The 21,222-nt window shown below is 49.5% G+C and overlaps 1 protein-coding gene across 1 annotated transcript in view; it reads right to left on the reverse strand.

Moving 5' to 3' along the window:
• Positions 1-414: 414 nt before the first annotated feature.
• LOC147097658 (KN motif and ankyrin repeat domain-containing protein 2-like) overlaps positions 415-21,222 on the reverse strand; it is a 179,081-nt gene continuing 158,273 nt past the window's right edge. Inside the window, 8 exon segments of the mRNA XM_085971654.1 lie at positions 415-2,330; positions 6,383-6,487; positions 8,884-9,084; positions 11,118-11,260; positions 12,324-12,543; positions 13,900-13,987; positions 16,920-17,720; positions 18,811-18,922. Coding sequence (XP_085827780.1) covers positions 2,283-2,330; positions 6,383-6,487; positions 8,884-9,084; positions 11,118-11,260; positions 12,324-12,543; positions 13,900-13,987; positions 16,920-17,720; positions 18,811-18,922 — 1,718 coding nt within the window. The 3' untranslated portion in view covers positions 415-2,282.

The following is a 21,222-nucleotide window of genomic DNA, read 5'->3' on the forward strand; positions in this document are numbered from 1 at the left end:
ATTCTCATCCTCCTCGCCTTTGAAATAAGAACATACATAAGTACATAAGACGTAGGAGCAGGAGTCGGTCATTCGGCCCCTCGATCCTGCTCCGCCATTCAATAAGATCATGGTTGATCTGATCTTGGCCTCAACTCCACTTCCCTGCCCGCTCCCCATAACACTTGACTCCCTTATCGTTCAAAAATTTGTCTATCTCCACCTTGAATATATTCAATGACCCAGCCTCCACAGCTCTCTGAGGAAGAGAATTCCACAGACCCTCTGAGAGAAGAAATTCCTCCTCATCTCCCCGTTTTAAATGGGCGACCCCTTATCCTGAAACTATGCCCCCGAGTTCTAGATTCCCCCCCTTTAACGCGATTTTGCTGCACTCTCGAAGCGAGTCGGTCGATGAAATAAAGCACAGGCCAGTAATAATCCCTTTTCGGTGTATTGCAATATGTGGATTACAAAACTCTTTGATAGATATTTCTGTATAAAGGGTAATACAATGGCGCCAAGGGGTGCGGCTGGTGTCGGTGACCCGCAGAGGGCAACGAAACCGACAGGGATGAAGTACAACAGGTTAGTAGTAAGAAGATAAAATGGAGAGCGGCAGGAAAGGGGGACTGTAACCAGACCTGTAAATATCAGCTTAGTAATACACACAAGAAATCCACTACATTTGGTTTATATATCGTGGTGAGGTGAGGCTATGGTGAGGGGGCAGGAGGGTGTATAACTGTGTATGGTGCAATTGCACCATCTTCATAGTCAACGCTGGGTACAGTCTGAACCTGGGCCATCCATTTCCTTCACACCCCTTTGAAACAAAACAAAAAGTGACATTTTAAATAAATGTTTTGAAATTTGAACCCAATGGGGTAGCGGGTTGGTTCTCCGTTTCCTGAACCCCGCCCAATTTTGGTTTCCATTGAAGTCAAATGGTAGTGAAAATTCGCCCCAATGTTTCCCCTACCCCACTCCCCCCAACCCCTTCCAATATCTACAGGCCACTGGTCTCCACGCTACGAGACTGTGCTGGGCTGGTCCACACTGATCTCTGGCTGGGTAGTCATTGTCTTCCTGCGTTCTCCACCCACCCCACCCTCACAAACTATTTGCTTGTTGAAGCATCACGCCCTGTGTATTGAGTGAAATTCTTTATTTCCCCTCAGGCATCCCAGGCTCTGCCAGTTCTGAGTTAGTGGCTGGGAGCAACCTCTGACCTTCCCCCCCCCACCCATCTCCAGGTACCACTTTCTCCCGGAGGCCCGGGTCAGACTGCCTGAGCCAGGGTAACATGAACACTGCATGATGTTCAGCGCCGGGATCGATCTCCACCGTCTTCCCACTGAACCCTGGGAGATATTAAAACAGGTTGTGCGTCTTGCTTACGGGGAGTTCAGAACCAGACTCCGGCCTTATCTCCGGGAGGTGTGAATCCGGCCTCGTCCTCAGCTGGGCTCTGGTTGGATTGGCGCCATTCCTAACATGGCCGTCTTAGAGTCCGCCGGAGCGTGCCGGAACACGGCAGTGTTGTGGCGTAGCCTGGTTGTTGTGTTTACAGCCCCCCCCCCCCCCCTCTGCCGTGTCAGGTCCCGTCAGGCTAAACTCTGCATCTGCGGGCCTGGAGATGCTGTTTTGACCGCAAGCGGTGTCATCGGGGCAGTGAGCTCGCCCGAGGACTGACTGACTGACAGAGGCATCGTTAGGGGCATAGCCCACGGCTGGGTGGGTGAGGAGGGAGGGGCTCCATTGGTCGGAGGCAGCTCCTCGTGACCGTGCCCTGAGAATCCTAGCAGCAGCGAACAGGCAAGCTGTCAACTGAGGGAGGTGGAAGAGGGGATGGGGGAGGGGTGGCGGAGGGGGTGGGTTGGGGCACCAGTGACAGTCACAATCAAACTGGACGGCCTGAAGCCATGATAGGCCAATTGTCCTTTACAACGTCTATATATTTTCTTCATATAAAAGGCCGACGGACGGATTGTCGTGCGGGTTGCCGCAGCAGGTTTTACAACCGGGAGAGTGCGAAGGTTTTCCTTCCCATTCGCCCCTTCGCTCCCACCTCATGCCTCAGCGTCATGTACAAGCGGTGCTCCAGTCCTCCGAGGGTTAATTAACACAGGCGACAGGAAACGCCACAGCGTCTCAGTGCCGTGCGCAATCTGGACCCACCCCGCACACCGCCCGACTGTGCCACTGTGGGGGGAATGTGGCTGCCCTCAGTCTTTTCGGGCACATCCTGTCGAAATTTCCACGGGTGCAGCGTAAGGAGCTGAATCGGGTGGCACTCGGGCCTACTGCTGGGCTTCGGACAGAGAGTGGTGAGCGTGGACAGGTGGGCCCTGTAATAAATAAATACAGGCATTTAATTATCTGCACAGTGCTCGCTCATTTACAATCGGACCGCACCCTGAATGTGAGCACAGAGACAGGGATTGGAAGCAATGTGCATCCGGTAGAGTGAGGGCCACAGATTTAATAAAGAACACATACACTTAATAAAGAACTGGATGAACGAGATTGACGGTTATAAAGATACAGAGAGACAGATCAACAGAGTAAAACACCCCCAAGTGCTTCACAAGAGCGATTATCAAACAAAATTTGACATCGAGCCACATGAGCTGTTAGAGCAGATGACCAAAAGCATGGTCAAAGTGGTAGGTTTTAAGGAGCGTCTTAAAGGAAGAGAGGCAGAGAGGTTTAAAGAGGGAACTCCAGAACTTAGGGCCTCGGCAGTTGAAGGCACGGCCGCCAATGGTGGAGCGATGAAAATCGGGGATGTGCAAGAGGCCAGAATTGGAGGAGCGCAGAGATCTCGGAGGGTTGTGGGGCTGGAGGAGGTTAGAGAGATAAGGAGGGATTTGAAAACAAGGATGAGAATTTTAAAATGGAGGCATTGCCAAACCGGGAGCCAATGAAGGTCAGCGAGCACAGGGATGATGGGTGAACGGGACTTGGTGCGAGTTAGGACACGGGCAGCCGAGCTTTGGATGAGCTCCAGTTTGCGGAGGGTGGCAGAGATGGGAGGTCGGCCAGAGGTAACAAGGGCATACGAACAATGACAGACAGGTAAAGACACTCTGGTCCATCCAGCTTGTCCCACACAATTGCGATAACTTGTGAATCACAATATGTACACACCACCCCACTCGAAACCATGTGATCTCCTGGGAGGGGCGAAAAGCCAGATAAAAACACAGGCCAATTTGGGGGGAAAAAATCTGGGAAATTCCAGAGGATGAACCCCCTGAAGGGGAAGGGAATGGAGCAACGCTCCCTATAAGGTGCGCGGCCGCGCGATCGCGCAGCTTTCTGCCGGTACCGTTATGCGCGAAACCGTGAATGGGCGGCGTAACCACTTAAAGGGGCTGCGCGCCCTCCAAAAAATGACTGGTAACTTTGGTATGGAGGTGTCCCTCAGGATTGTAACTGGACAAGGGCAGCCCTTTGTGCCCAGTCCAATAGCAGACCGGGTTTTAGTTTAATAACGACTGGACATATGGCAAGATGGGGAGGTGGGGAGTGGAGGGGGGATGGAAATGGGATAACCCGCCGGTGAGGGTGTGATCTATCTCTGTGATCAGGCCCACTCACAACCTATAAATAATAAATCCACCACTGGAAAACTGCCTGGCTTTCATCTCTCAAAATGATTGGGTGCGACCCACCTCCCTCTCCCCCTCCCTTGAAATTAGGCTGTCCAGTTCAAAGCCGAGTGAGTGGTCGCCCTAAACTGGTCAGAGGCTGGAGCGACGTTCTGGCCTATTCCACGATTGCCTGCGAGATGGGAGAGATCTCCCTGAACTTAAGCTCCTGAGGTTTAGCTGTGGTTGGTCCTCGTCCTCAGGACTGTGAGTGAGTGAGTGGGCGGAGTCCATGAGAGGGCAGTCTGTGAAAGGAATGGGCTTGTTAGGTTCCCTTAAAAAAAACCTGAGGCAATTCAAAGAATCGCCACCTGAGGGCACTGACTGTCCGGGGCTGCAGCACACCAACTGTTACATAGGGTATACAGCACAGAAACAGGCCATTCGGCCCAACTGCTCCGTGCCGGTGTCTATGCTCCACACGAGCCTTCTCCCACCCCTCTTCATCTCACCCTATCAGCATATCCTTGTATTCCTTTCTCCCTCATGTGTTTATCTAGCTTCCCCTTAAATGCATCTCTGCTATTCGCCTCAACCACTCCCTGTGGGAGCGAGTTCCACATTCTCACTGCTCTCTGGGTAAAGAAGTTTCTCCTGAATTCCCGATTGGATTTATTGGTGACTATCTTCTATTTATGGCCCCTAGTTTTGGACTCTCCCATAAGTGGAAACATTTTATTACCCTACGAAACCCCTTCATTGTCTTAAAGACCTCGCTCAGGTCACCTCTCGGAGTTCTCTTTCCGAGAGAAAAGAGCCCCAGCCTGCGCAGTCTTTCCTGATTGGTATAACCCCTCAGTTCTGGTACCATCCTTGTAAATCTTTGTTGCACCTCCTCCGGTGCCTCTATGTCCTTTTTGTAATATGGAGATCGGAACTGTGCCCAGCTCAGCACAGCACAGCACAGCAAGCCTGGTCTCAGCGCAGCAAGCCTGGTCCCAGCGCACCAAGCCTGGTCCCAGCGCACCAAGCCTGGTCTCAGCGCACCAAGCCTGGTCTCAGCGCACCAAGCCTGGTCTCAGCGCACCAAACGTGGTCTCAGCGCACCAAGCCTGGTCTCAGCGCACCAAGCCTGGTCTCAACGCACCAAACGTGGTCTCAGCGCACCAAGCCTGGTCTCAGCGCACCAAGCCTGGTCTCAGCGCACCAAGCCTGGTCTCAGCGCACCAAGCCTGGTCTCAGCGCACCAAGCCTGGTCTCAGCGCACCAAGCCTGGTCTCAGCGCACCAAGCCTGGTCTCAGCGCACCAAGCCTGGTCTCAGCGCACCAAGCCTGGTCCCAGCGCACCAAGCCTGGTCTCAGCGCACCAAGCCTGGTCTCAGCGCACCAAGCCTGGTCTCAGCACACCAAACGTGGTCTCAGCGCACCAAGCCTGGTCTCGGCGCGCCAAGCCTGGTCCCGGCGCGCCAAGCCTGGTCCCGGCGCGCCAAGCCTGGTCTCGGCGCGCCAAGCCTGGTCTCGGCGCGCCAAGCCTGGTCTCGGCGCGCCAAGCCTGGTCTCGGCGCGCCAAGCCTGGCCTCGGCGCGCCAAGCCTGGCCTCGGCGCGCCAAGCCTGGCCTCCGCGCGCCAAGCCTGGTCTCAGCGCGCCAAGCCTGGTCTCAGCGCGCCAAGCCTGGTCTCAGCACGCCAAGCCTGGTCTCAGCACGCCAAGCCTGGTCTCAGCACGCCAAGCCTGGTCTCAGCACGCCAAGCCTGGTCTCAGCACGCCAAGCCTGGTCTCAGCGAGGCTCAAAGCAAGTTTAACATAACTGCTCTGCTTTGCCTGTACAATGGTCACCACAGGGGGAAGGCGCCCCAGAGAAAGGGGAAACTTGGAGTGCTGGTCATTCTGTGTCACTGCCAGCCTACGCACAGCAGAACGAGAGAGAGAGAGAGAGAGGGATAGAGAGATAGACAGAGAGATAGAGAGATAGAGAGATAGATAGATAGATAGAGAGATAGAGAGATATAGATAGAGATAGATAGGTAGGTAGATAGAGATAGAGAAATATAGATAGAGATAGATAGATTGATATAGATAGATAGAGATACTGTAGAGAGATAGAGAGATAGATAGAGAGATATAGATAGATAGGGATATAGATAGATAGAGACAGATAGATTGATATAGATAGATAGATAGATTGATATAGATAGATTGATATAGATAGATAGATAGATAGATAGATAGATAGATTGATATAGATAGATAGAGTGATAGATAGAGATAGAGAGATATAGATAGATAGATAGAGAGATAGAGAGCTAGAGAGATAGAGATAGATAGGTAGAGAGATAGAGAGAAAGATAGATAGAGAAATAGAGAGATAGATTGATATAGATAGATAGATAGAGAGAAAGATAGATAAAGATAGAGAGATAGATAGAGATATCGAGAGAGATAGAGAGAGATAGAGAAATAGATAGAGAGAGAGATAGATAGATAGATAGGTAGATAGGTGGGAACAGGTTCAAGATGTTAATACTGTGGAGGAGGTAATGAACAAAGATTGGATTTTAAAATGTGGTGACGTGGAGCTGACGCGGTTCTGCGCCCACTCGACAGGCATCTCCTCCTGAGTGACTGGCGGTTGTCATGGAGACCCCTTCGAGCTGGCCTGTCCCAGCTGTGCAGTCGGAAGGAGACTTAGGCGGTGGGAGGAAATCAACGATTAAGAATGGAAGGAGGAGGAGGCGGCGCATGTGTTCCCGCAGGTTTCAGCGGCTCGGTAATTGGCGGCTTGAGGATGGGCTGACGAGCTGCTCACCGGGGAGGAGCTGGGAGTCTTGGAGCGATTCAGGTGATCATAGAGAAGGGCAGCAATATCATTCTGTCCGGTTTCAGCTGCGATAGAGAGTGCGGTGCTGCCATCCTGCAGATAGACAATTAACAGACTGTCAAAGAGCATCCCGCACGTTAAAAAACAGTCAGCACCCCCGTACCGTGCACACACTTTCTCCGTCCCCATTACCCCCCGTACTGTGTCGAAAAATCCGATAAAGCCCGGACACAGGCGGTGCCCCCGCCAGGTGAGGTTTGCCACCGCCAGGCGAGGTTTGCGCTCGCCCGCAAAAAATTCCTGAGGCATGATGGTCTTCTAAAAAGTGCTGACCAGCTGTGGTTTTGCCATTCTAGTTTTATAAGACGGCACCAAGATATATTCATCCATTTGTGCAATACCAGTGTCATGAATCTTACCATTCATGTAGAAATGACTCATGAGATAACACTGGGCGGCCAGCTGGTGGCGCCGTCCAAGGAAAGTATAAATACTCGGGAGTGGGCCCAGCTTGCTCAGGGCGTTTTTGTAACCAGGAACTAGTGATGTAACTGGAACTCATGGTTGTGAAACAGTTGATTAAAGCCTTGTTTTATACTAACACCAAGTGCTTAGTAGTTTACTTACGTCAACCAGTTTTTAAATATTGATAAATTCTGATTATTCCTTTACACTTCAACAATGGATTTTTAAATTGAAAAAAGTGCATGTTCCCTCAGCACTGACCATTTTTGCTGCCAATAGGATGTTAGTTTAAATCAAAATATTTGAAGTAAATGACGTATATCTTTAAGTCATGTTTCTTCCTGAGATGTTTGAACGTATATGCAGTTGAGCAACTCGGATCGAGTATTTATGACTTGAATGACTCTCAACAGTGACGTTTTTTTTATTATTGTGAATCAGCTACCATTGTTTCTCCGACTTTTACCTACTCGCTGCTGTAAAATTTATAACACATGCAGGGCGTGTGGTTGTAAAAACTGACCTTGCACTGTAGCAACTTACATTATCATGAGCAGGCATCTGGCTGCAGTTTATCTTCGAATTTTATTATTATTATCATTAATGTGGTGTTCAGCCCAGTGCTGGACTTTGGAGGGTAGGTCGGGGCTCGGGGCCAGGATCGGAGAGGGCTTGGAGCTCATGGTCAGAGATGATAATAGTAAGTACTTAGAATTTCCCCCCACCCCCCCGCCCCTTTTGGCGCTATTTAGCGTTTGTTTACTCCCGGGAAGACATCGCTGGTGCTGGCTGCCTCAGATGCAGGCCAATTTCGCAAGCGGGAGCAGAAGCAGACGTTCAACCCCTTATTTGAATATGTTAATGGTCTAACGTCTGCTTCAGATGAAGCTAAACAATGCCTCTTTTATGCCCTCACCAATATGGCATCCGGCGCGGTACATGGGAGGGGAAGCCATTTTTTCCCGCAAAACCAGTCTTAACAGCCGGCGCTAAACCCCCGAATTTCTAGGCCATTGTACACACTGTCCCTGTACCCGTTACCCCGCACTGTGCACACACTGGGGGCGATTTTGCCGGCGCTCAGGGGTCAGGTTTGGAGGCGGGACGCTGGCAAAATCAAAAAGATTGGTAGCGGGTCCCGAACCCGCTTCCAACCCGCCTCCAATCAATCTTCCCGGGAGTCGCATCCCCGATTTGTGCAGGGACCCGACTCCTAGCGGCGGGAAGAGGATTATAGCCACTTAACTGCTTGTTAACAGGTAGTTAACAAGCAGTTAAGAGGCTTTTTCCAATTTTGACACTTCTACTGCGGGCTTCCCGACGTAGTAAGTCTGCCAGGGTAAGTGTGGCGTGCTGTGGGTCTACTGTAATGTTTGTGTATAGATGACAGCTGCAGAAGTGGTGTGAAGGATCCAATGGGACACTGGTGAGTTGCAGAGGTAAGAAAATGTTGGGAAAGTCATTTTTAATGTGTTCAGAATTTTCTGTACGTGACAAGCTTTGAAGTGTTTGTGTAGTCTCACCTCATTGGGAGAACCTCTCTCACCAGTGACAGATCGCTTCTGTAACCTTACCTGCAGCTGCCATCTGTTTTAGCCTAAGGAGAGAGTCACTGGAGAGCCTGGGTGCAAGAGCTCACCTTTGTACAGTGATTGTCAGTGTTTGCAGCACCTCAATGCTGTCAAACACTGAAAAAATCATCTGTCAAAAAGATATGGTGGTGGCCCCTTTAAGAAAACCAGCAGATGAAGCATCATCAAATTACATCATCTGACACCAGCTTTCTCTTAATTGGCCGGCAAGCCCGCAGGGCGGGGCTTAACAAGACCAATCAGGGGAAAATAGCGTCTGTGCGTCGTACATCGCTAGGGGCGGGACTAGAACCCGAAAGGCAGCAGTCCCGCCCCCAACGCACCTCTTCAGGTAAGAACCCAGCCACTGTCTCTGTATCCACTACCCCCATACTGTGCACACCAAACCTGCACTGGTCTCACCGGGGAGCGGTCCCTCTTTAACACACTTACGTTGTCTGCCAGAGTTATGTCGCAGCCTGGCATCGCCAGCAGGAGCCGGACAATCTCTGCGTGACCGTGCTCGCAGGCGCACATCAGTGCCGTTGATCCGTCGTCGTCCTGGATGCCGACGTCTGCCCCGCACGCCAGCAGGGCCTTCACCATCTCCGCCCGCCCGTGGCTGACCGCCAACATCAGCGCTGTCTGGCCCGCCTGTCGCAAGAAAAGGGTAAATACTGTCAGCATTAACCCCTTCGGGATCAAGGGTCTACTGCAGCTTCCAAATTATGGGGCAAGGAAAACCCAGCAGGCACTGCCCATTGACAACTCAAGGCCACTGACAGCTCTTGTCCATTGACAACTCGAGGTCATTGACAGCTCAAGCCCATTGATAGCTCGGGTCCATTGACAACTCGAGGCCACTGACAGCTCGAGCCCATTGACAGCTGGGGCCCATTGACAGCTCGAGCCCATTGACAGCTGGGGCCCATTGACAGCTCGAGCCCATTGACAGCTGGGGCCCATTGACAGCTCAGGCCCATTGACAGCTCGGGCCCATTGATAGCTGGAACCCATTGACAACTCGGGCCCATTGACAGCTCGGACCCATTGATAGCTGAGGCCCATTGACAGCTCGAAGATGCCTGAGTCAGCATTTAATCTACATTAGCTTCCCTGCCAATTTTATCCATCCTCACCTCACCTGAGGGCCCTGGGAACATGAGTAGGCTATTCAGCCCCTCAAGCCTGTACTGCCATTCAGTTAGATCATGGCTGATCTGTATCTTAACTCCATCTACTCACCTTGGTTCCATAACCCTTAATACCCAACAAAAATCGATCAATCTCAGTTTCGGAATTTTCAATTGGTGTTCAAAATCATGAGGGGTCTGAACAGAGTAGCTAGAGAGAAGCTGTTCCCATTGGCAGAAGGGTCGATAACTAGAGGACACAGATTTAAGGTGATTGGCAAAAGAACCAAAGGCGACATGAGGAAAAACGTTGTTACGCAGTGAGTGGTTAGGATCTGGAATGCACTGCCTGAAAGGGTGGTGGAGGCAGATTCAATTGTGGCTTTCAAAAGGGAATTGGATAAGTACCTGAAGGAAAAAAATTTGCAGGGCTACGGGGAAAGGACGGGGGAGTGGGACTAGCCGAAGTGCTCTTACAGAGAACCGGCACGGACTCGACGGGCCGAATGGCCTCCTTCTGTGCTGTAACCATTCTATGATTCTATGAACTTAATCTTCGATACTCGAGGGAATACAAGCCTAGTCTATGCAACCTGTCCTCATCATTTAACCCTTTTAGCCCTGGTGGTTCTCCTGAGGGCCCTGATCTCTGCAGTATATGGTCCCCTATCTCAGTGAGACTAAGAATATCACAGGAGAGAATGATCTGTAGCCAGGCCTGTGTCTCAGTTCCCAAGATAATCATAGATGAGGAAGACCATTCAACCCAGCTTAATGCATCTATCCAGAAACACCCTGCACTCCCCCATTTCTGTGGCTTACTGCTCCATAAATGATTGCAGTTGTTGCCTCCACTACTATGCCCGAGAGCCCCATTGGAGTGTCGATCACTGTCTGTGTGAAGAACCTCGATATCAGCCATAAATTTCCCTTTTACTAGTTTGAATCCCTGTCCCCATGTCCTGCTCTTATCTCACTGCTCTGCCTCGCGATTCTCTGCCGGCTTTATTTTCAGGATGAATTTGTTTTACTGCAGCCAGTGCTCAGGGCCACATTCTGAGCCATCCCAGGATAGAGTGATCTAACTATCTAATTGATGACAGTTCGGTTTATAAAAGTGAGACTCGGCTAAGGGACGGCTGGAATCTCCGGCTGTTACATAGCAATCACGGTTGTGACTTTGGTAAAAGTTTTTCTAATTCCTTTATCTTGCTTGCAGCTACCGATAGTTTGGCCAGTACAGAGCCCTGATGGCCATGGGAGGAAGGAAGAATGCATTTATATAGCTCCTTTCACAACCTCAGGATGTCTCAAAATGCTTCACAGCCACTTTTTGAAGTGTGGTCCCTGTTGTAATGTAGGAAACGCAACAACCACTTTGCGCACAGCAAGCTCCCACAAACAGCAATGTGATAATGACCAGATCATTTGTTTTGGTGATATTGGTTGTGGGATAAATATTGGCCAGGACACCGAGAGTAACTCGGCAGAGACTCACGCCTGGGACAGCGGCAAGGGAATGGATGGAAAGCACTGATTTGACCTCTGACCCACCTGGCTGGCTTTAGCGTTGACGTTTCCAAGGCGGAAGAGCTGCGTTACTGTCTGCATGTCATTTTCAGACTGTAGAGCAGCCAGCGAGGCCAGCATGATGGCGGTGTAACCAGCCTTGTTCTGCTTATCCAAACTGCAGGCACCTGCAACAGAAGAGAGCCGGCACAGGTTAAGTATGCAACGCACGACCAGCAGATCTCCAGCAGCACAAGGTTTAACAAGGTGCAAAGCTTTAAAGCTTTATAGGGACAGAAACATTTGTGTAAAAAGAAAAGACAGACTTGCATTACAGCCAATGAAATACTTTTGAAGTGTAGTCACTATTGTAATGTAGGAATAGTGGCAGCCAATTTGCGCACAGCAAGCTCCCACAAATGACCAGATAATCTGTTTTTAGTGATGTTGATTGAGGGATAAATATTCGCTAGGAAACTGGGAAGAACTCCCCAGTTCTTCTTCAAAATAGTGTCATAGGATCTTTTACGTCCACCTGAGCAGGCAGGTTTAACGTCTCATCCGAAAGATGGCACCTCCGACAGTGCAGCATTCCCTCAGTACTGCACTGGAGTGTCAGCCTAGATTTTGTGCTCATGTCTCCGGAGTTGGACTTGAACCCACAACCTTCTCACTCAAAGAGCAAGAGTGCTACCAACTGAGCCAAGGCTGACACTATGTCAAGGGTAGCTTGGAGTTGGAACTAGAGATTCCAGCACAGCCATGGTTAGCCATGGCCTCAGACTGTTCCTGATTGCAAGGTTCATACTGTCTTGTTCCTCTCTCCCAGTGGAGGAACATGGTGTAGCAACGAGGAACAACAAGATGCACTGCAGCAACTCGCCGAGGCTTCTTCGGCAGCACCTCCCAAACCCGCGACCTCTTCCACCTAGAAGGACAAGAGCAGCAGGCGCATGGGAACACCACCACCTCCAAGTTCACCTCCAAGTCACACACACCATCCTGACTTGGAAGTATATCGGCCGTTCCTTCACTGTCGCTGGGTCAAAATCCTGGAACTCCCTCCCTAACAGCACTGTGGGAGCACCTTCACCACACGGACTGCAGCGGTTCAAGGAGGCGGCTCACCACCACCTACTCAAGGGCAACTAGGGATGGGCAATAAATGCTGGCCTTGCCAGCGACGCCCACATCCCAGGAACGAATATAAAAAAAACCTAAAGTTGCAGTAAGAGAGGAGGTGAAGGGTACCTGTGTCCAGCAGCAACCTGACAATGGGGAAGTTGGAGTGAGAGACGGTGTAGTGAAGGGCTGTGTTGCCATTCCCATCAGACATGTTGACGATTAGCTCCAGTAAATTCGGGGACATCGCCTTAAACACGGCCAGGTATCGGCGTACCGCCTCAGGATTTGCTGTCTTCGGGCTCGACACCAAAAGCCACTCCTGCTGCACCGTGAGATAGCTCACTCTCTGCAGGGCATTTCAGAAGAATTTCATCAGGAACAGATTACAACTTAACAATCTGTTAGCCAACCTGCTCAGCTACCCCCCCAGCTAATCTGCGCAGATACCCCCAGCAAACATATCCAGATACCCCCCCAGCCAACACCCTCCACACAACACCCCAGCCAACCTGCCCAGATACTCCCCCCAGCAAACATATCCAGATACACCCCAGCCAACGCCCCCTCACAACACCCCAACCAACCCTGCCCAGATACCCCCAACTAACATATCCAGATATCTCCCAGCCAACACCCTCCACACAACACCCCAGCCAACCTGCCCAGATACCCCCAGCAAACATATCCAGATACCTCCCAGCCAACACCCTCCACACAACACCCCAGCCAACCTGCCCAGATGCCCCCAACTAACATATTCAGATACCACCTCCAAATCAACCCACCCAAATACACTCTCAGCCCACGCTCCCATTTAGCCTGCTGACTATCCCCAAAACACCAATCCACCCAAACACACCTGCCATTGAATCCCTCTTCTGCCTCCCCCAATACATCCACATCTTAAGGATCACCTTAAAACGAGCTAATATTGATCAAGAAAATATTTCAAAATGAATACTAAACATATTTGGACAACAGTAACAAAGTTGAACTTGTCCAGCCAGAAACATAAGTAAGATTATGTTAGGCCTTGGAGAGGGAGCAGAGGAGATTCACCAAAATGGTCCCAGGGATGAGGGACTTCAGTTATGTGGTGAGACTAGTGAAGCTGGGATTGTTCTCCTTCGAGCAGAGAAGATTAAGGGGAAATTTAATAGAGGTGTTTAAAATCATGAAGAAATTTGATGGAGTAAATAAGGAGAAGCTGTTTCCAGTGGTAGGCAGGTCGGTAACCAGAGGACACAGATTTAAGATAACAGGCAAAAAATCCTGGGGGAAATTAAGATTTTTTTTTTAATGCAGCGAGTTGTTGTGATCTGGAATGCACTGCCTGAAAGGGCGGTGGAAGCAGATTCAATAGCAACTTTCAAAGGGGAATTGGATAAATACTTGAAAAGGGAAAAGAATTGCAGGGCTGTGGGGAAAGAGCAGGGGGGGGAGTGGGACTAATTGGAGATCTCCTATAAAGAGCCGGCACAGACACGATGGGCCAAATGGCCTCATTCTGCGCTGTGTGATTCTATGAATTTATAAGAAGCGTGTGTTGTCAACGTGCTCCCTCTCACTCTGCTTCTGGGCCTATGAAATAATCAGACACTTAACTAAAGGTCTGCAGGGGAGACAGACTGTGAGCTTTTCACTCGGCGTCACACGAGGGGAGAGCAACTGCGAACATTGATAAAAAAGCGAGCTAGCATACCACGTCTTTGTTTGTGGACCCGTCTGGATCATTTAGGTGTTTCTGCAGAGTCATGCAGGCCGACACCAAGCCCTCAGTCAGCTCAAACCTGAAAGTAAGAGAGTCGCGGATCAGTGAGGGAATACATGGGAGTCTGCGCCATCATGTTCTGAAACACAGCACCTTTCACCACCTCAGGCTTTGCAGCCAGTGAAGTACTTTTTGAAATGTAGTCACTCTTGTAATGTAGGAAATGGGGCAGCCAATTTGTGCACAGCAAGAACCCACAAACAGCAATGTGACAATAACCAGATATTCTGTTTTTCTTGCGATATTGGCCCAGGACGCCAGGGGAGAACTCCCCTGCTCTTCTTCTAAATTGTGTTTTGGGATCTTTTCCGTCCACCTGAGTGGGCAAACGGGGCTTCAGTTTAAGGTCTCATCTGAAAGACGGCACCTCCGACAGTGCAGCACTCCCTTGAAGTATCAGCCTGGATTTTGTGGACAAGTGGGACTTGAACCCACGACCTTCTGACTCAGGGGTTTGAGTTCCCTCTGCACCACTTCGGTGACTGATAGTATTCAGCACGTCACTAAAGGAACCTAAGTAACTTAATATTAGTTCCACTGGGAGGAAGCCTGTCACATCTGACCCAAAAAGAGACATTCCCCCAGCACAAGTCCTCAAAACTCGTTAGAATTTCCACCCAAAGTATAAGAAACCTGTGTTCAGACTGGGTTTGGGATTTACTCTGTATCTAACCCGTGCTGTTCCTGCCCTGGGCGTGCGTGACGGGACAGTGCAGAGGGAGCTTTACTCTGTATCTAAACATCTAACCCATGCTCTACCTGCCCTGGGAGTGTTTGATGGGACAGTGTACAGGGAGCTTTACTCAGTATCTAACCCGTGCTGTACCTGCCCTGGGAGTGTTTGATGGGACAGTGTAGAGGGAGCTTTACTCTGTATCTAACCCGTGCTGTACCTGCCCTGGGAGTGTTTGATGGGACAGTGTAGAGGGAGCTTTACTCTGTATCTAAACCGTGCTGTACCTGCCCTGGGAGTGTTTGATGGGACAGTGTAGAGGGAGCTTTACTCTGTATCTAACCCGTGCTGTACCTGCCCTGGGAGTGTTTGATGGGACAGTGTAGAGGGAGCTTTACTCTGTATCTAACCCGTGCTGCACCTGCCCTGGGAGTGTTTGATGGGACAGTGTAGAGGGAGCTTTACTCTGTATCTAACCCGTGCTGTACCTGCCCTGGGAGTGTTTGATGGGACAGTGTAGAGGGAGCTTTACTCTGTATCTAACCCGTGCTGCACCTGCCCTGGGAGTGTTTGATGGGACAGTGCAGAGGGAGCTTTACTCTGTATCTAACCCGTGCTGCACCTGCCGTGGGAGTGTTTGATGGGACAGTGTAGAGGGAGCTTTACTCTGTATCTAACCCGTGCTGTACCTGCCCTGGGAGTGTTTGATGGGACAGTGTAGAGGGAGCTTTACTCTGTATCTAACCCGTGCTGTACCTGCCCTGGGCGTGTTTGATGGGACAGTGTAGAGGGAGCTTTACTCTGTATCTAAACCGTGCTGCACCTGCCCTGGGAGTGTTTGATGGGACAGTGCAGAGGGAGCTTTACTCTGTATCTAACCCGTGCTGCACCTGCCGTGGGAGTGTTTGATGGGACAGTGTAGAGGGAGCTTTACTCTGTATCTAACCCGTGCTCTACCTGCCCTGGGAGTCTTTGATGGGACAGTGTAGAGGGAGCTTTACTCTGTATCTAACCCGTGCTCTACCTGCCCTGGGAGTGTTTGATGGGACAGTGTAGAGGAAGCTTTACTCTGTATCTAACCTGTGCTGTACCTGTCCTGGGAGTGTTTGATGGGATAGTGTAGAGGGAGCTTTACTCTGTATCTAACCCGTGCTGTACCTGCTGCCCCAGGAGTGTTTGATGAGACAGTGTAGAGGGAGCTTTACTCTGTATCTAACCCGTGCTGTACCTGCCCTGGGAGTGTTTGATGGGACAGTGTAGAGGGAGCTCTACTCTGTATCTAACCCCGTGCTGTACCTGCCCTGGGAGTGTTTGATGGGACAGTGTAGAGGGAGCTTTACTCTGTATCTAACCCATGCTGTACCTGCCCTGGGAGTGTTTGATGGGACAGTGTAGAGGGAGCTTTACTCAGTATCTAACCCGTGCTGTTCCTGCCCTGGGAGTGTTTGATGGGACAGTGTAGAGGGAGCTTTACTCTGTATCTAACCCGTGCTGTTCCTGCCCTGGGAGTGTTTGATGGGACAGTGTAGAGGGAGCTTTACTCAGTATCTAACCCGTGCTGTACCTGCCCTGGGAGTGTTTGATGGGACAGTGTAGAGGGAGCTTTACTCTGTATCTAACCCGTGCTGTACCTGCCCTGGGAGTGTTTGATGGGACAGTGTAGAGGGAGCTTTACTCTGTATCTAACCCGTGCTGTACCTGCCCTGGGCGTGTTTGATGGGACAGTGTAGAGGGAGCTTTACTCTGTATCTAAACCGTGCTGCACCTGCCCTGGGAGTGTTTGATGGGACAGTGCAGAGGGAGCTTTACTCTGTATCTAACCCGTGCTGCACCTGCCGTGGGAGTGTTTGATGGGACAGTGTAGAGGGAGCTTTACTCTGTATCTAACCCGTGCTGTACCTGCCCTGGGAGTGTTTGATGAGACAGTGTAGAGGGAGCTTTACTCTGTATCTAACCCGTGCTGTACCTGCCCTGGGAGTGTTTGATGGGACAGTGTAGAGGGAGCTTTACTCTGTATCTAACCCGTGCTGTACCTGCCCTGGGAGTGTTTGATGGGACCGTGTAGAGGGAGCTTTACTCTGTATCTAACCCGTGCTGCACCTGCCCTGGGAGTGTTTGATGGGACAGTGTAGTGGGAGCATTACTCTGTATCTAACCTGTGCTGTACCCGCCCTGGGAATGTTTGATGGGGAGCTGAGTGAAAAACATGGGATATTTTGCAGCACTGCCCTTGCTCATATAGTTCTGCAAAATTAAAAGTGAGAATTTATTTACGTACATGTTGCTGTCTGCTTCCTGCTCTGAACTCGCTAATTCATGATGAATGACTTTTGCTGCTTTGTCCTCTCTTTGTTTGACTGTTTCTTCTGGTTTTCCCTCTGTTCTCTTAGCTATCTGCTTCACATCCTCCTCACTCCTTACAATCTGCACCTGCTCCTCCCTTTTAGATCTTGCTGTGTGCTGTGCTCGAGTCCCCTCGGTCTCGGCTTCCTTCTCCGGCTCTGCTGGCGTCCGCACACTCTCGGTTTCCTTCTCAAGCTCTGCTGGAGTCCACACACTCTCAGTTTCCTTCTCAAGCTCTGCTGGTGTCCGCACACTCTCGGTTTCCTTCTCAAGCTCTGCTGGAGTCCGCACATTCTCGGTTTCCTTCTCAAGCTCTGCTGGTGTCCGCACACTCTCGGTTTCCTTCTCAAGCTCTGCTGGAGTCCGCACACTCTCGGTTTCCTTCTCAAGCTCTGCTGGAGTCCGCACACTCTCGGTTTCCTTCTCCGGCTCTGCTGGAGTCCGCACACTCTCGGTTTTCTTCTCAAGCTCTGCTGGAGTCCGCACACTCTCGGTTTCCTTCTCAACCTCTGCTGGAGTCCGCACACTCTCGGTTCCCTGAGCTGGCTCTGCTGGAGTCCGCACACGCGCGGCTTCCTGCACAGGTTCTGCTGCAGTCCTCTTGTTCTCTGCTTTCTCCATCTGCTCTCCTGGAAGCCTCTCACTTGCCTCATGGTAATCACTCTCAGCGCTCTCCTCATCCGACTCACTCGATGAACTCTCCGAACTCGATTCTTCAGAAGATGTTGACTCGTATCTAGGGGAAAGAAATTGATGCTCAGAGGAATCTTCTCAACTGATTAACCCCCCCCCCACTTATCTCCCCTCATGTCCCAAAGGAGCCACCTGATGCCAGAATATGGTTTCCTATAGACCTGCTGTCCTCACCCCTTGTCCATTGGACCATTCTTCATTTTCAAACTTAGACAGTGGGTGTCAGCAGATTATCAATGGGGAAGATCACAGTAAGCCCAACCCTCTCCACACATCCACCTGTTGCAACAGGAGTTTTTGACCAGGAGCAGGACCCTGGGATAGCGATGGGGAGAAGGAACTCTGGATAGCGAAAGGGAGAAGGAACCCTGGATTGCGATGGGAAGAAGGACCCCGGGATAGCGATGGGGAGAAGGAACCCTGGATAGCGATGGGAAGAAGGAAATGTGGATCACTATGTAACAGTACAGCGTCCCTGTTTATTCAGCAGGATAAGGATCACTCACAGTATAACAGTACGGTGTCCCTGTTTATTCAGCAGAGTAAGGATCATTCACTGTGTAACCGTACAGAGTCCTTGTTTATTCAGGAGGTGAGGGGTTAATAAGTTGAATTTTGGATTATTCGACAGTTTGCATGGTTTGTTCCCGGAGTGATTCTTTCCCTATCCATGAGCCTAAAGAGCCAGGTCCAGGCCTCTGACAGTACTGCTCTTTAACAGCTGTCAAACTGAGGTAGGTCTGCTACTTATTTTCCCTGCCCACACATTCCTCCTGCCCCACCCCCTCAGATGACTTGATTGCAGAGTGCAATCCCTGTGACAACACAGGCGAGATCAGGAGCTCGCTGTGCAGGGAACTCTGGGTATAAATTCAGGTCTAAGGGTGACGGTACACAGCTGTTATACCAGCTCGCCAGTATTAAAATGAACACTTTCTCCAGTTTTGCTCTGAGGCAAGGGTAGAAGGGGCTAATCAGTCAGAACCGACAGACTTCTCAGATGTCTGTTCAGAGTGAGAATCAGTGAGAATCTCAATAAGGGTCACTCTGGTGAATGGGGAGGGGCCTAGAGCTGGGAACCTCGACCAGCGCAGTGGGAATGTGCCGCCAGACTGCGGACCCTGGTTACTCACCCGCCATTCACTCCTATAAACTGAAGGCTCTTCTTTGTTGGAGGGCTTTCAGAACTCGCTCCGCTCTCCTTCTTTTTCATGATGGACTTTAGCTGTGCTCCCTGTGGGGAAACTGAGAAGAAACAAGAAGGAAAAAAAAAGATCTTTACATCAGAGACTCCTGCACTGCGAGGATCGCAGTCCCAACTGGCACCGAATCATGAATCAGAGAATGACACAGCACAGAAGGAGGCCATTCGGCTCATCGTGCCCGTGCCGGCTACTCCTCCTGAGACTATGCCCCCTAGTTCTAGACACTCCAGCCAGGTGAAACAACCTCTCAGCATCTACCCTGTCAATCCCCTTCAGAATCTTGTATGTTTCAATGAGATCATCTCTCATTCTTCTAAACTCCAGAGTATCGGCCCATTCTACTCAATCTCTCATCACAGGACAGCCCTCTCATCCCAGGAATCAATCTAGTGAACCTTCGTTGCACCGCCTCCAAGGCAAGTATATCCTTCCTTAGATAAGGAGACCAAAACTGTGCACAGTACTCCAGGTGTGGTCTCACCAAGGCCCTGTACAATTGTAGCAAGACTTCCTTACTCTTATACTCCAACCCCCTTGCAATAAAGACCAAAATGTCATTTGCCTTCCTTACTGCTTGCTGTACCTGCATGTTAGCTTTCTTTGTTTCTTGCACGAGGACATCCAAATCTCTCTCAACACCAACATTTAAAAAATATTCTGTTTTTCTATTCTTCCTACCAAAGTGAATAACCTCACATTTCCCTACATTATGCTCCATCTGCCACCTTACTGCCCACTCAGTCTATCTATATCCCTTTGCAGACTCTGTGTTCTCCTCACTAATTACTGCCCCACCTAGCTTTGTATCAACAAACTTGGATACATTACACTCGGTCTCTTCATCTATGTCATTAATATAGAATGTAAATAGCTGAGGCCCCAAAACTGATCCTTGCAGCATCCCACTAGTTACAGCCTGCCAACCTGAAAAAGACCCGTTTAGCCCTACTTTCTGTTTTCTGTCCTCTATCCATGCTACTATATTACCCCCAACCCCATGAGCCCTTATCTTGTGTAATAACCTTTTATGTGGCACCTTATCGAATGCCTTTTGGAAATCCAAATATACTACATCCACTGGTTCCCCTTTATCTACCCTGCTAGTTACATCCTCAAAAAACTCTAATAAATTTGTCAAACACGATTTCCCTTTCATAAAACCACATTGACTCTGCCTAATCATGTTATGATTTTCTAAGTGCCCTTATATCACTTTTTTAACAATGGATTCTAGCATTTTCCCGACGACTGATGTCAGGCTAACTGGCCTGTAGTTCCCTGTTTCTTCTCTCCCTCCTTTCTTGAATAGCGGTGCTAGATTTGCTACCTTCCAATCTGCTGGGACCTTTCTAGAATCTAGGGAATTTTGGAAGATCAAAACCAATGCATCCACTATCTCTGCAGCCACCTCTTTTAGAACCCTAGAATGTAGGCCGTCAGGTCCAGGGGATTTGTTGGCTTTTAGTCCCATTAGTTTCTCTAGTACTTTTTCCCTACTTATATTAATTACGTTAAGTTCCTCACCCTCATTAGACCCTTGGTTCCCCACCATTTTTGGTATACTTTTTGTGTCTTCTACTGTGAAGACAGATACAAAATATTTGTTTAACGTTTCTACCATTTCCTTATTCCCCATAATAATTTCTCCTGTCTCAGTCTTTAAGGGACCAACATTTACTTTTGCTACTCTCTTCCTTTTTCATACTTGTAGAAGCTCTTACAATCTGTTTTTATATTTCTTGCTAGTTTTCTCTCATTCTATTTTTTCCCTTTTTATCAATTTTTTGGTCATCCTTTGCTGGTTTTCTGAAACTCTCCCAATCCTTAGGCTTACTACTATTCTTCGCAACATTATAAGCTTCTTCTTTCAATCTAATGCTATCCTTAACTTCTTTAGTTAGCCACGGAGTTTTTGTTTTGCAATGGAATGTATTTTGTTGAGAATTATGAAATATTTCTTTAAATGCTAGCCACTGCTTATCTACCGCCATACCTTTTAATCTATTTTTCCAATCTACCTTAGCCAACTTGCCCCTCATATCTATGTAATTGACTTTATTTAAATTTAAGACTCTCGTTTCGGACTTAGGCAAGTCACTCTCAAACTTAATATGAAATTCTATCATATTATGATCACTCTGCCCCAGAGGATCCTTTACTATGAGATTGCTAATTAACTCTGTCTCATTATGCAATACAAGATCTAAAATAGCCTGTTCCCTGGTTGGTTCCATGACGTATTGTTGTAGGAAACTGTCCCGCATGCATTCCATGAACTCATCCTCCAGACTACCTTTGCCAATTTGATTTGTCCAGTCTATATGAAGGTTAAAGTCGCCC

Source organism: Somniosus microcephalus, chromosome 31, assembly GCF_052327205.1.
Source record: "Somniosus microcephalus isolate GS21.2 chromosome 31, FLI_Smic_1.0, whole genome shotgun sequence".
Classification (NCBI taxonomy): Eukaryota; Metazoa; Chordata; class Chondrichthyes; order Squaliformes; family Somniosidae; genus Somniosus; species Somniosus microcephalus.